This window comes from Chionomys nivalis, chromosome 19 (assembly GCF_950005125.1).
Source record: "Chionomys nivalis chromosome 19, mChiNiv1.1, whole genome shotgun sequence".
NCBI lineage: Eukaryota > Metazoa > Chordata > Mammalia > Rodentia > Cricetidae > Chionomys > Chionomys nivalis.
Window position 1 is genome coordinate 35,202,623 of NC_080104.1, and position 13,308 is coordinate 35,215,930.

The 13,308-nt window shown below is 43.1% G+C and overlaps 1 protein-coding gene across 2 annotated transcripts in view; it reads left to right on the top strand.

Annotated features, from left to right (window-relative positions):
• Positions 1 to 13,308, top strand: part of Slc9a4 (solute carrier family 9 member A4) — a 53,363-nt gene that overhangs the window by 33,581 nt on the left and 6,474 nt on the right. For both annotated transcript variants that reach the window (XM_057751319.1, XM_057751320.1), the window contains exons 9-11: positions 7,051 to 7,147; positions 11,004 to 11,135; positions 11,867 to 11,954. In XM_057751319.1, the coding sequence (XP_057607302.1) occupies positions 7,051 to 7,147; positions 11,004 to 11,135; positions 11,867 to 11,954 (317 nt within the window). The remainder of the gene's footprint in view (positions 1 to 7,050; positions 7,148 to 11,003; positions 11,136 to 11,866; positions 11,955 to 13,308) is intronic.

The window sequence follows — 13,308 nt, forward strand, 5'->3', positions numbered from 1 at the left end:
TAACCTTCCGAACTGTAACAAATACTTGGAAAGGGGAAAGGCTTATTTCAGCTCACACTAGGAGGCCAGTGGCTCAGTCCATGACTGGTGGGTAGTTTCGGGCATGCAATGAGGTGGCATATTATGTTACCATGATGGCAAAACATTCACCTCATGGAGGAGAAGCTAGATGTTCCAATGTCTCACTCAACAGCAGGTCCCCAATGGCCTGAAACTATCCCCCTTGATAATATCTCAGAAAGATCCCCCATTTCCAATAGTGCCATGACCTGGGGGCCAAACCATTATAACATGGGCTTTAGATGAGGAAGGAATTATAAAATAACATTGTCTTGTTCTTGACATCTCGTGCTTTGCTTCAAGCTTGACATGTTTCACCAGTTGGGGGAAGTACTTTTTAATCAAGTTGCCTTCTTTACATGACATGACATCTTCCAAGTAAAGCCATAGAATGGCAGGAGAGTTTATAACATTTCTCTCCCACAAGCTCTGTTCACTTGGTTCTGTTCCTTCGACTGTTGTATTTTGTGTGATCTGTCTTTCTCTTCCTATCTTCCGTGGGAAGAAGTGGTAGATGTCTGGGATGCTGACTTGGATCTGGGAAATACATCAGTCCGTCCTGTACCGCTACCATGGAATATATGAAGCAGGTTACTTGTAAAAGTGCAGGGAGGTTAGCTGGAGCTCCGAGGTCTGGAGGTTCAAATCTAAGATCAAGTCTATGATTCTTTGATAACAACAGAGTGGGAGAGGCATGTACCCCAGTGAAGGTGGATATCCTTAATCAAGGGGAGAAAGGAAGGATTAAAAATAGTCCTGGAATACCCTTTGAGATCACTCTTCTAATGACCTAAAAGCTTCTCACTAGGACACACCATTTAAAGGCCTGCAGAGACCTCCTAAGACTGCCACCCTAGAGACCAAGCTTTTACACATGGACCTTTGAGGACTTCACCTAAACCGAGGCAGGGAGGAGACGAGGTGGTAGGAAGAGGTGTGGCAGTTTACGGCTCTTTAAAGTTAAAGAGGTGTTTGCGATAGAAAGAGTCTATATGTGAGCTTTGTCTGAAATCCGTGAGGCCAGCTTGGAGCACAACCAGAATGTTGACCGGCTTCCAGGTGAAAAGAAGAACACACAGATTCAGTGTGAAGGCAATGAGGCAGGCCTAGTAAGTGCTGAGTGGCTTTCACCACCTGGTAACCAATTGTCCCCAGAGCTGGACAGATATTTCTAAAAGCTCTTTTAACTGTCGGACATTTTACAAATCTCCTTCAGTATTTCAAGAATTAGTTCCCAAAGAAGCCCAGCTTTCTCCTAAGCAAAGGCGTATAATGTGCAAAAATTAATGACAGCATATATTTAGGGAAAGGACATGCCAGCCCCTCCATCCTGTCATCTTTGGATAATGGCACTCGATCATGAGCTTCAATGATGTCCCCACATCAGGAAAGCGAGTTGAGAACAGAGCTAAGAATAGGTACCAATGGAACTGTCACAAACCGGCTGAGTGTTACCTCACAGGTAACACCTTCCCCCCTCACCTGCTAATGAACCAGAAGCGCCAGCACCTTCCTACAAGACCAGAGAAGAGGTAAACAAGCGTCCCTAAATTTAGGCACCCGACCCAAACAGAAAGCTCTGTGCCTTCTTTATCCCTGCGATTGTTTTCGGTGGTTTGTTTGTTTGTGTCGTGCCGGCCATTATGTAACTAAAAGGAGCCGCCTGCTGCTAAAATGGGAATGTGCTAACAAATATTTACTGGCAGTGCTGTCCAGAGCCGCAGTGGAGCTGGGGGTGACTGGGAAAACCAGGCATGCTGATTCTGCTCCCATTCGACATGGTCTTATTTTATCCATCGAAGTTTCTCCCTTTGCGTTCATTTCACTTCCTAAGATAACATACTCAGATCTTACCTTTGACCAAAGTTTCTGGCTAGCCCTTACACATTGTGTCTTAGATCATGCCCTGCTTGTGAGGCCCCTAGCGTGTGTGCTAAACGCTGTGAAGACAGACATAGGTGCTGCCCTTCCAGGAATGGCATGGCCAAGGCATGCCATTAATATACAAGATCACACAATGCAGTCTAATACGAGTAGAAATCGATGTGACTGTAGAAGTGTGTCTCGTGTGATCTGCTGTGCGGCCTACTCATCAAAGGAGGAACTGCAGTTACTGCAGAGGAGGGCTGGACAGTTCCAGACAGACCAAACCACTAGAAACTTCCTCCATCAGTTTGCTTGCTACTTGTGTGAGCACTTTGTCTAGGAATGCGAGGGTGCTTTTCTCTTATCTCAGACTAGAATCTCATCTATGTTTCAGTCTGTTGGGCTAAAACGTATTTTTAACTTCTGTATAGCATCACATGTATCAGCCATAAGCAACTGCTTCAAATTCAACCACTAGGGAGTTTTTAAACCCGTTTTATTTGGCACGCTCCCCTGCTTCCTTTGAATCAATCATTTCTTCAGACAATGATCCAAGATTCTTCAGAGTGTTACAAGTAAGAGATTTTTCCACCTCATATAGCCCAGTCAAGTAAGTTAACTGGAGTGGGAAAGATTTTGTTAACGTCGGTGGTCAGTTTAATTTTAGTATTTAACTTACATTCATTTGATCTCAGTAGAAACCTGTAGGGCACCAAGTAAAAAGGAATTCCTCTCCTGAGATCAAAGTGGGCCCAGTTTCTGAAACAAAAAACAAAACACAAACCAAACCTTCATACAATAATAGGAAAAAGACCCGTGTACTCAGGCGCCTCTCAGGATTCAGTTTGAGAAAATAACGGCCACAAACACATATATTTTTTCTTTATGACTTTAAGCAATCGTTAGACACAATAGTTTAATTTCCAAGTTCTTGGACCTTCAGGAGAAGGCTACTGACTGGGCTGACTCTGGTACAGCTCGGAGCACATTGGTTCTGTGGGATCCCAGTGCTTTCACCATGGTATAATATTTCACGGTAGTACTTATTCGAATCCCCAACCCACCCTAGGGGAGAGCTGGAATAGGCATTTCTCTTGTTATTTCCAATGGAGAGCTGCTCCTCTCACACAGGACGGGTAATCTGTGTTATGAAAGGATAGTGACTCAGTGTTGCAAAGAAGCTTATGGGCTTGTGTGATGGCTCCTTGGAGAAAGGTTCCCGCTGTCAGCTTGAGTTTGATACCCTGGACCCACGTGGTGGAAGAAACGAACCACCTCTTACAAATTGTCCCCTCACCATGTCTCATGTGCGCTGTTGCACTTGTACACCAACACACGAATCCACACGTATGAAGCACGCTTAGCAAAAACTCAGGGTCAGAAATTGGAGTTCGGCTTGAAGATCTAAAAAGCAAAACAGTCAGCCACTGGCTCTTATCTCGACCTCATGAAAGGGCGATCCTGCGTCCTGGAATCTCAGAATGAGACTGCACCTGAGCGCTGTCTCCCCTGTCTTATACTCCTCTCTAGGGCTGGGATTAAAGGCATGCACCGCCCAGTTTCTATGGCAACTAGTGAGCTGCTGGGATTAAAGGTGTGTGTCATAATGGCTACTGAGATTAAAGGTGTGTGCGACCATAACCTGATATTTAAGGCTGACCAGTGGGACTGTTTTCCTCTCAGATCTTCAGGCGGTCTTTATTTATTAAAATACAGTTGAAATGCCACTACATGCATACATGACAGGTAAATAAACATATAACAGTTTTCTTCTTACAACTTTGTTAGGGCTAAGAATATATCTCAGTTGCTATAGTGCCTGCCTGGCACGCATGAGGCCCTGAGTTTGATTCCCAGCATCCACTGGGTATGGTGATGGAGCTGGAGGTGGAAAAGGAATAAGTTCAAAGCCAGCCTGAGCTTCTCAAAACCTTACCTCAGATAAGTAGACTAATTTTATAGAGGTTAGTGTTACAGGTATTAAACCAACTATAAATAACTAATTACAACTCTGTTATCTCAAATCATTTTATTTCTAAACTCTCAAGAGTTTGAGCGTGTCATGTTCTTCCTCTTTTTTAAATTAAGTGTGTGTGTGTGTGTGTGTGTGTGTTTGTGGTCCTGTGTGTCTGAGAGCAGGTGCCACGAAGACTGGAGGCCTCTGATCCCCTTGGAGTTGATGTCAGTTCTGGGAGCTGTATTAAGGTCTCCTGAGAAAGTAGTATGTTCTCTTAACTGCCAAGTCCCTTCTCCAGTCCCTTTGTTTGTTTGTTTTTTGATATTTATATAAATTCACTGTAGTTTAAGAACTATTTTAGGGGCTGGAGAGATGGCTCAGTGCTTAAGAGCATTGCCTGCTCTTCCAGGGGTCCTGAGTTCAATTCCCAGCAACCACATGGTGGCTCACAACCATCTGTATGGAGGTCTGGCGCCCTCTTCTGGCCTTCAGGCATACAGACAGAATATTGTATACATAATAAATAAATAAATATTTTTTAAAAAAGAACTATTTTAATCAATTTCACATTGATGGGATTAAGTTCTTATATTTATATTCTGACAGCAGACTGTGGGATATAGTTTCTGATGTAAATTCCATGACAGAGTGTTGTGTATCCTGTAAACCATACTTTGCTCATGTTAGATATGGACATGCTGTCGTATAGACAGAGTAACTCATGAGGAGTACTGCATGACTTTGAAATGGAAAGAATTTGGGCACAGTAATTGTTGCTCTTGGAATACACTTAGTAAAGATTCCCGGCAATATTGTCTTCTAAGGACTGTGTCTTTCTTGCGTCTGGGGTGTGAGAATTCCAGGGACAGCTGTGCTCATGAAGGGACATGAAGACCACTCCAGGTAGCTCCTGGTTCCGGTTACCTAGTGTTTTCATAGAATTGTAGCTGCCACTTCTTGGTGTGAGTCAGGGAGAGGCACAGCTTTGAGAGCTCTGTGGTTCTCAACTCTAGCCAGTAACCCAAGAGGACTTTAACTAAGCCTGATCTTTCCTGGAGTGGTCAGTTATAAACCGGGGAGGATGCCAAGCCAGCTCTGCTGCTCTCTCAAGCTTCGCCTGCCGTTTCCTTTATCTGTGGTTTTTCTATTTGTTTTATGTGGATGTAGAACATAAAAATGTTTGACTAGCTGGTGTTTCTGTTTAGCAATCCGTTACGCAAACACACACACACCATAATGACAGAATGTGTTCAGATTGTGTGAACAGGCATACCTAAATCCGAATACATTTCATTTGGAGGACATTAGTACAATTACATTTACATAGATCATCGAGGGTGGCACCTGATATCAGAATAAGTGACATTTGCAATTTAAGACAGAGAAACTCTGATTTTAGTCATCATGTAGAAAAGGATGTCAGTCATTCTGCAGATAGCAGCTGCTAACTAAAGTCCTTGTATACCCTGATACCCCATATAAAATCCCTTTATTTCATCAATTGCACATTATAGCCAAACCACCTTTATTGTTAAATGGCTATGAAATTTTTGGGAGAGTGATTTAAATGTAACCTGTATTGAATATTCTGATTTATCCCTGTGACCAATTACCCTGACAAAATGAGAAAGGAGATACTGAAGGTTTTGGCGCCTTTGTGCTTCCAAGAAATGGGCAGAGACTAGGAAAGAAAAAGCCCTGTGGGCTAGCACGATGCTGGGAAAGGTGGTAGTGTTGAAAGGAGGGCTCCTTCTTTCATAGACCTGTGTTCTAGACTTGATGTCTATTTCCAGTGTAATAAAAAGGTTTTCTCAATTACCGCTACTACATTGCAATCAAATACATCTGTCACATGGGAATTCTTGTCATAGCAACATCTTAGCTTTGAAATCTCAGGGGACAATTGGGCATTGATTGCTAGCTTGGCCCTGAGGCTAAGTTTTAAACCCTTTGGGAGCACAGTGCCTCAGCTGGGGTGACCTCCGTGGTACAAATCATTTAATTCTGTTTATAAAGCGTGAGTCCCATTTCTCAATTATTCCTTAACCAAAGATAAGGCCCTGTTTCAATTTAGTAATTGTTGCCATGATAAAAACAAAAACAAAACAAAGCAAAATAATAATAATGATAATAGTAGTAGTAGTAGTAGTAATAATAATAACAATAACAATAAATCCTGTTACAAAGCGAGGCAGGGCGAAGGTGCTCGTTCTAACTCACAGTTTTAGATTATAGTTCATCATTGGGGGAAGTCAGTGCAGGAACCTGAAACAACCAGTCACACCACACACCACAGTCAAATCAGGAGAAAGAAAAAGAGGGAGGTGGGTAAGAGAGAGAGAGAGAGAGAGAGAGAGAGAGAGAGAGAGAGAGAGAGAGAGAGAGAATTCAGGCATGCTCAGTGCTCAGTCACCTTTGTCTACTCTTACACAGCCCAGGGCCCCAAGCCGGGCAATGGAGCCTCCTCGGTCTGAGTCCTCCTACATCAATTAAGGCAATCAAGACAATCTTCCACAGCTTTGTCTACGGGCCAAGTTGACCTAAGGCAACCCCTTACGAACACCTACTTCTCAGGCGACTCTAGACCATTTCAAGCTGACAGTTCAAACTCACCATGGCAGACCTCTAAAGGCAAAATTCCCAGAAAGCTTCCTTTTCTTATGTAACCTCCATAACCCAACATACCAGTGAGGCACAAAATGCAGTGATGTCCGGGATGGTATTGGACTCTGAACTGTTTGTTGTCCATCCACATAACACCGAACAGAGAACTAACCAAGAAAACCTGAACTTTTGATTGTTTTTATTTCTATTACATTGAACAGTAAAATCTTGGGATTGTATTTAATGGCATCACTTCCAAATAATTGATTTTTACTGTAGTTTATAAATTAGTTGGTGCTTATGACCTTAACCCTCCCTTGAAAAATGGGTACAATAATGAGCACGTGGAAACTGCAAGACAGAACATGTTTTTAAATCTTTAAATCAAAACTTATGTTTGGACTTGAAGTTGATTTGCCAGGGTGGCAGGAATGATTATAGGCAAATTCGATCCTGGAATTTAGGAGTTCCGCCAGGATAGGATGGGGCAAAGCCCATTGCATCTTCATGGCACTCCTTGTCCAAGTGGAAAAGTAATGGCTTTTCTCTAATGGTGTTTCCAGGCCTGAGAGGATGCAGGGAACCAAGCGGCTTTCCCCTGAAGACGTGGAGTCCATGCGGGACATTCTGACAAGAAACATGTACCAAGTTCGACAAAGAGTAAGCGTGAGCCCTCTGCGCTGCCCCCTGCCCTGCCCTGCCTTGTTCTGCTTCTGCCAGGTCTTCAGGAGCCTGGCCTTGTTCACAGTGTCCCCTCAAGCAGCTGGCCTGCTGGGTTTGGAGAACAGAGAGCTAGCTGTCAGCTGCCAGCTTGGCACCGGGGCTTAAGAAGAAATGCAAATCCAGTTGCTGGCTCTAGGGGTCAGGCTGCCCTAGCTCTGTAGCCGGTGGTTTCAGACCCACGGGTCTCCCTGTCCTCAAAGGGAAGACAGATGCAGCCATCCTCCTGCAGTGTAAGAAAAACATGGCACCAGGATCCTGTTGTCCCTCGAGATGTCCAGTGGGGTCCACTATGGTAAAAGTCAACAAACAGCACTTATTGGGTTAGAATCATGAAGCTACAATGCCGGAAGCCAGAATAAAAAGAAATACTGGCATCTTGGTGCTTTGGTCTGGACTCCTTCTTCATTAGCGTTTAGTGGAGGGATCTTCAGAGACTTTGAGTTAATGACAGTTAAGTCAATGTCATCCCTGCAGAAGATTTTTCAAGTTCGGTGACTCGTTGGCCCATTTTATTTCTTGCTGTGATTAAGTATGTCTCTTGTGAGGATGTTTGTTTTGGGTAATGCCATAGATCATGCTTTGGATGGGATTAAGAAATCATCTAGTCAAAGATATTTGTTTTCTAGTAAATATGGGGTTAGAAATTTTAATGATTTGATTTATTCAAGGTGATAAAGTAAATACAAGTTCAGAGTTTCTGCTGAGCCCCAAGACAGTGTTTTTTCTAGGACTCCGAACTCACACAGCCAGTGAAGGTCGGTGCTCTCTGTAGTTCTGGGTCAGGAAGGCTGACAATTAAGGAGCTTGTGTCAGAGAAAGAAAAGGCTGAAGGTATATATAGCTCAGCTCTGGGACAATATTCTTAGGGTAAATTTCAATAACTTTCAAATCATTCCAAGTGAAACTGTTCCAGCAAGACTATCGCATTTCACCTTCCCTACATAGATAAGAACTTCCTGGTGGGAAGAAAGGCGAGCTGAGGGAGAGCCAGGCCCACTGAGTACCTGGTACTGGATGTTTTCCCCACCTTAAGGATACAGGGAAGGAGGCTGGAGCCCTGAAACTCCAATATGTTCTGAAATGATTCATTGCTCACATTCTCTTTTATTCCCCAGCTGTAGACACACAGATAGCCACTGTCTTCTTTCATCTGGTTCTCTCTTCTAAACTAGGTAGCGTCACTCTTCCTGATTTTTCTGAATTTGAGTATGTCGACCCCTTTTCATTTATGGATTTGTTGCGAAGTGTCAAGTGGCATCAAATCAGAATAGGATCAGTGGACTGAGTGCAGTGATAGGCTGCAGGGACCTGGTCACCTCTATGTTCAATTCATTGAAAATAGAACTCACCATTCCCTATTCCCTAATATTCTAGTTTGATAAACACTATGACCAAAAGTAACTCAGAAAAAGGGGTTTATTTGGCTTACACTTCCCACTCATAGCCCATCACTGAGGGATGTCAGAGCAAGAACTTAACCAAGTGAAGCAGGAACCAAGGAGGAGCTTTGGTTCCTGGCTCACTCCCCCTGGCTTCCATGATTTGCTTTCTTATCTTTCTTATACCACCCAGGACCACCTGTTCAGGCAGGGATGGCATGGCCCACTGTGGTCTAGGCTCCTCCCACATCAGTCAGGAAACAAGAAAATGCCCACATACCCTTGATTGCAGGCAATATAATAAATGTAATCCCTCATTTAAGAGGTCTTCTTTCCATATGCCTCCAATTTGTGTCAAGTTCACCAAACACTGACAACACACCTGTTTGTCCACCCACATCTAGCATTTGTAGGGTTGATAAAGTCTTCTACTCTTTCAGAGGAAAATCTCTCCTGGAAACGCTACCCTGAGCAATTGGACATCCACGGCTTATAGCAGACAGTCTACAGCTTGAAGGATTGACAGAGAGCTTGTGTAGAAGGCATCCGTTGTCCTCAAGTCTGGACAAGAGGTGCAAGACAGATGGCTGGAGACATTTATCACTGCATGTTCTAGAAGAGTTTGTCTTAGGGACTTAGCAGTCGCTTTGGGGCAGGGCCAGGCAGAGTATATGGTAAGATTCTGGGTGATCCTAAGTTACAGTTGAATAGAAACTGGGACTCTGGACACATCTTTTTAAAATACTCCCTCTTAGCATGTTCAGGATAGAATCTATACGGGCAGGGAAGTGAAGGACTAACTTCTGGAGGTTTCCAGTGGTACAACCACAGAAGAAACTGCAACACAGTGGAATGGAGAGAGAAAGGCACACCCTAAACTTATCATAGAACAAGCCTCAGCGCAGGCCCTCTATTTCTCCTCAAGTTTCTACGGATTTTCGAAGGAAGAGAGTAATATATTCTAATTCTGTTCTGTTCTGTGTTATTATAGCTTGCACACACCAGACATGTGCACGGTCTAGGTACATAGTGAAGCCTTCTTTCTCCAGCAGAGCTCGAGGTTTAATGAGAATGAACCAGCTTCATCCAGGCCCTGATTCCTTCTAAAACAGACAGAAAAAGAAGAGAGAAAAGACACTAGCATAGAACACTATGTGTGTAGAAACTCCTGTGCTCTCTGCAGAAGGCCAAATTGACATGGACAATGGTTTATCAGGCAAAATAGTCCAAATGTTACTTAAAGTAAAGCTTCCTAATCCGGGATGTAGGAGTATATAAGTTTATTAAATGTGCTTAAGTTTGATTCATCTTTATAGAAGATGGACAAGAACCTCATGTCAAATTGTATTCACAGTTCTTCTCTCCCCTCCCCACAAATTGTCAGAGCATCGCGCTTGTCCAAAGTGGTGGATATGGAGCTGCTAGGTGGAGCAGAGTCGGTGGGCTTTTCATTCTTCCTTTGACCTGAAAATTCCTTCTTGGTAGCTTCCTGTTTGAGGAATATTGATTTCATTAATAGATAGTGAGAATCACCTATCGGCAACCTGGGTCCACATTCAATAGAACACAGTAAAGTGAAGTCTAGTGAAACACACAAAGTCACAGCCAGCTCTCTGTTAGGAATACTCTTTCCATTCAAACAGGAAACTAACCATGTCCCCTTGGGGCTGGGTAGGCACCTGGCTCATTATGAACTATATCATGTACCATACATTATGTACTATAAAGCCTAAATTCTTTTGCTTTGTTTGATAAGAAACAAGAAAATGGAAGTATGTATGTCTACTTTCACTTCTTATCCCTAGGAATAGTCTCACCTTTCTTTGCTTCTACTCGCTGTCTTTGGATGCTGTATTTCAGTCACACAATAACAAACTCACTGGCGGACTTTCTCCTGGGATCCTCCCTACCTTCCCTTCAAATTGCTTAGTAGTTCTTGTGCCCCTTCCATCTGCATTTATCCCAGGAAAGTACCCGCTGGATGCTGCAGGCTCACCTCAGTAAACATGCACACACTTGTGTGTAGAGAAATGAAAAGCAGAAACTTTGTGGGAAATCCAAAATTTACTTTTGATATTTTTCTTACCCATTACCTCTGAAGGCCTAGAATATAAAAATGGCCCCGGGAAAGAACACGTGTGTGCAGGGCAGCCACAGTCAGATGAGGTCTCCGGTCAGGGTACAGGTGGTGATATGGCCGCTGCAGGGATTTCTGAAGGCACTGTCCACAGCCACAGCTAAGCTGAAGAGGAGAGTCTGCTTGCAGGCTTTCCTCACACGAGGCTTTCTCAGTCATGCTAGGGGCAAAGCTCGCCCAGGAGCTCTGTCTACCCGCTCTAGAAGTCTCTGGATGCTTCTGAGGCCCCAGGTAGCACTGGAGTTCTTACCTGCCTATTATTACCCTCTTCCTGCAGACTCTGTCCTACAACAAATATAACCTCAAGCCCCAAACAAGTGAGAAGCAGGCCCAGGAGATTCTCATCCGCCGCCAGAACACCTTGAGGGAGAGCATGCGGAAAGGGCAGAGTCTGCCTTGGGGAAAGCCGGTATGTAGAAGCTGCCATCTAATAACTGGGACTGCCCTAGGGCAGGGCCTCATTAGTTGAGGGTAAATCACTGTTATCACTTACTAAGTACTCAAACCTCACACACTACCAGAGGGATGAGAAAGTCATAGGTGGCAACGTACCAAAGCAGCCCCAGTCTCTGGATCCGGGCTTTGAGCATCTGTGAAGGAAGTATGGTGGGGAGATGCTTTCCCAGGTAGATCAGTTACATCAGGTGGTCCCTGAGCTGAGTCTACGTCCAGAACTCACGGTGGCAAAGTATTGAACATCTGAAGACTCCTCCTCTGACCAAAGCTCTTAGGCCTCTCTCAGGACGTTGAGTAGAAGGATTTGCTTTTGCCTGGTCTCCCAAGTCTTCCTCGCATCACCAGTGAGCCCCTGACATCTTACTAGTTGAGGCTGTATCCTGTTCAACATATAGGGACTCTTGGATGGAAAGCAGGTCTAGAACAGACTTGAATCGAATCCTGAGTGACGCTATGAGAGTAACTCTGGAAGGTTCACAAGGGCTCTTTCCAAACGAGAGAGAGAGAGAGACAGAGACAGAGACAGAGACAGAGACACAGAGAGAGAATAGATATTAAAATCAGTTCTTTGCTTCCTTTAAACCAATGATGTAATTAAATGATTAAATGCTTCTTTCCCTTTACTGTGTGTCAATTGAAACTGCAGTAACTCATTCTGCTTTTGCTTCTTCTCATTACCCACAGGTGGGCACCAAGAACTTTCGCTACCTCTCCTTCCCCTACAGCAATCCCCTGTCAGCAAGGAGAGAAGCAAGGGCTGCTGAATCTCCAGGTAATCCACTCTTGGCTGCTGTTTCCCCTGTGCAGGGTCAGATGGTGAAGATTCGGAGACGTGAGGGCCAAGAGGCACAATCAGGACTATTAAGTAGAAACTTGAATGAGAAAAAAATGAAAGCATCCTTTACAAATAAATTTCAGAATTTTATATATGGGCATAGAAATTTGAACTCATGGCAATTTTGTCATGCGCTACTATCCTGTTTTAATTTTCCCAGCCATTTAGAGTGTAGCAATGGTTAACAGGTCACATGATGTCTTAAATATGTACAAAAGGATCACTTTTGGGCAATTGTAAGGGTCTAATGCAATTTAAATATTAGGTTAACTTTTATTGGGGTGATTTAGTCATATTAACAGTTACCCATTCAACATAACCGAGATTCATAGGTATTGAAATAGCTCCTTTTTCTAATAAATTTGCTGTGTTTCAAATACATATCAAAATGATGTCTATTAGAAAAGGGTAGTATATAATACAATCATATGCCATGATACCCACTTGATTTTATACTCATTTAAACCTTAAGAATCAGTTTAGGTAGTCAAATCAACTAAAGGCACAGGACCTTAAAATAATTATTTATTACAGGAAATATGATTATTCTTTGAAATAAAGGGATTTTTGTTTATGTCTTTCTTGCTTAAAATGGCTTCTTGTCAAACCCAACACCATCACTGGGAAAACACAACGAAAGGAGTTAAACAGACTTTTAAAGACTCAGGTGTAATCACTACAGAACATTTACACCCTTCTGTAGGTCTCTCTCTGTGTTAACTGACCCTCACAAAGCCAATATCCTACATAAAGACTCATTGGAAGCACAGCAGCATCCTACCATCCTATACATTACAATCAAACATTAGCGAATGTTTTGTCTCCTCTCCCTCCCCCTGCCAACCCTAAATTTCCTAGTTCATTTGACAGTGTCCCAGAGAAGATAGATTTCTCATCTCAACAGGTAGGAATTTAGTTCTCATTTTTAATGATAAAATACTAATCAATTGCACAGAGCAAATCTATTTACATTTCAACCCATCTTGAGCCTTTTCTTTGTATATGGAGTAAATCAGGTGTACACTTCAGATTGTTCGCTATGACTATGTTCCTTCTAACACCATCTTCTTCTACAAAATGAAAGGCCACTTTTACATTAAATTCCTTCCTTCTGAAGAGGGCTTTGGACTAGTAATTTTGTTCCATTAATCATGTCTGTTCCTGATGACTCTCTGGTAATTAGTGTCATTTCATATCGTGAAGACATTTCACAAACAAAAGTAAAGGGAATTAAAAAGAGATACACAAACATGGGACATGAACAGATGGGTTTTAGAATCTCTGTCTTAGT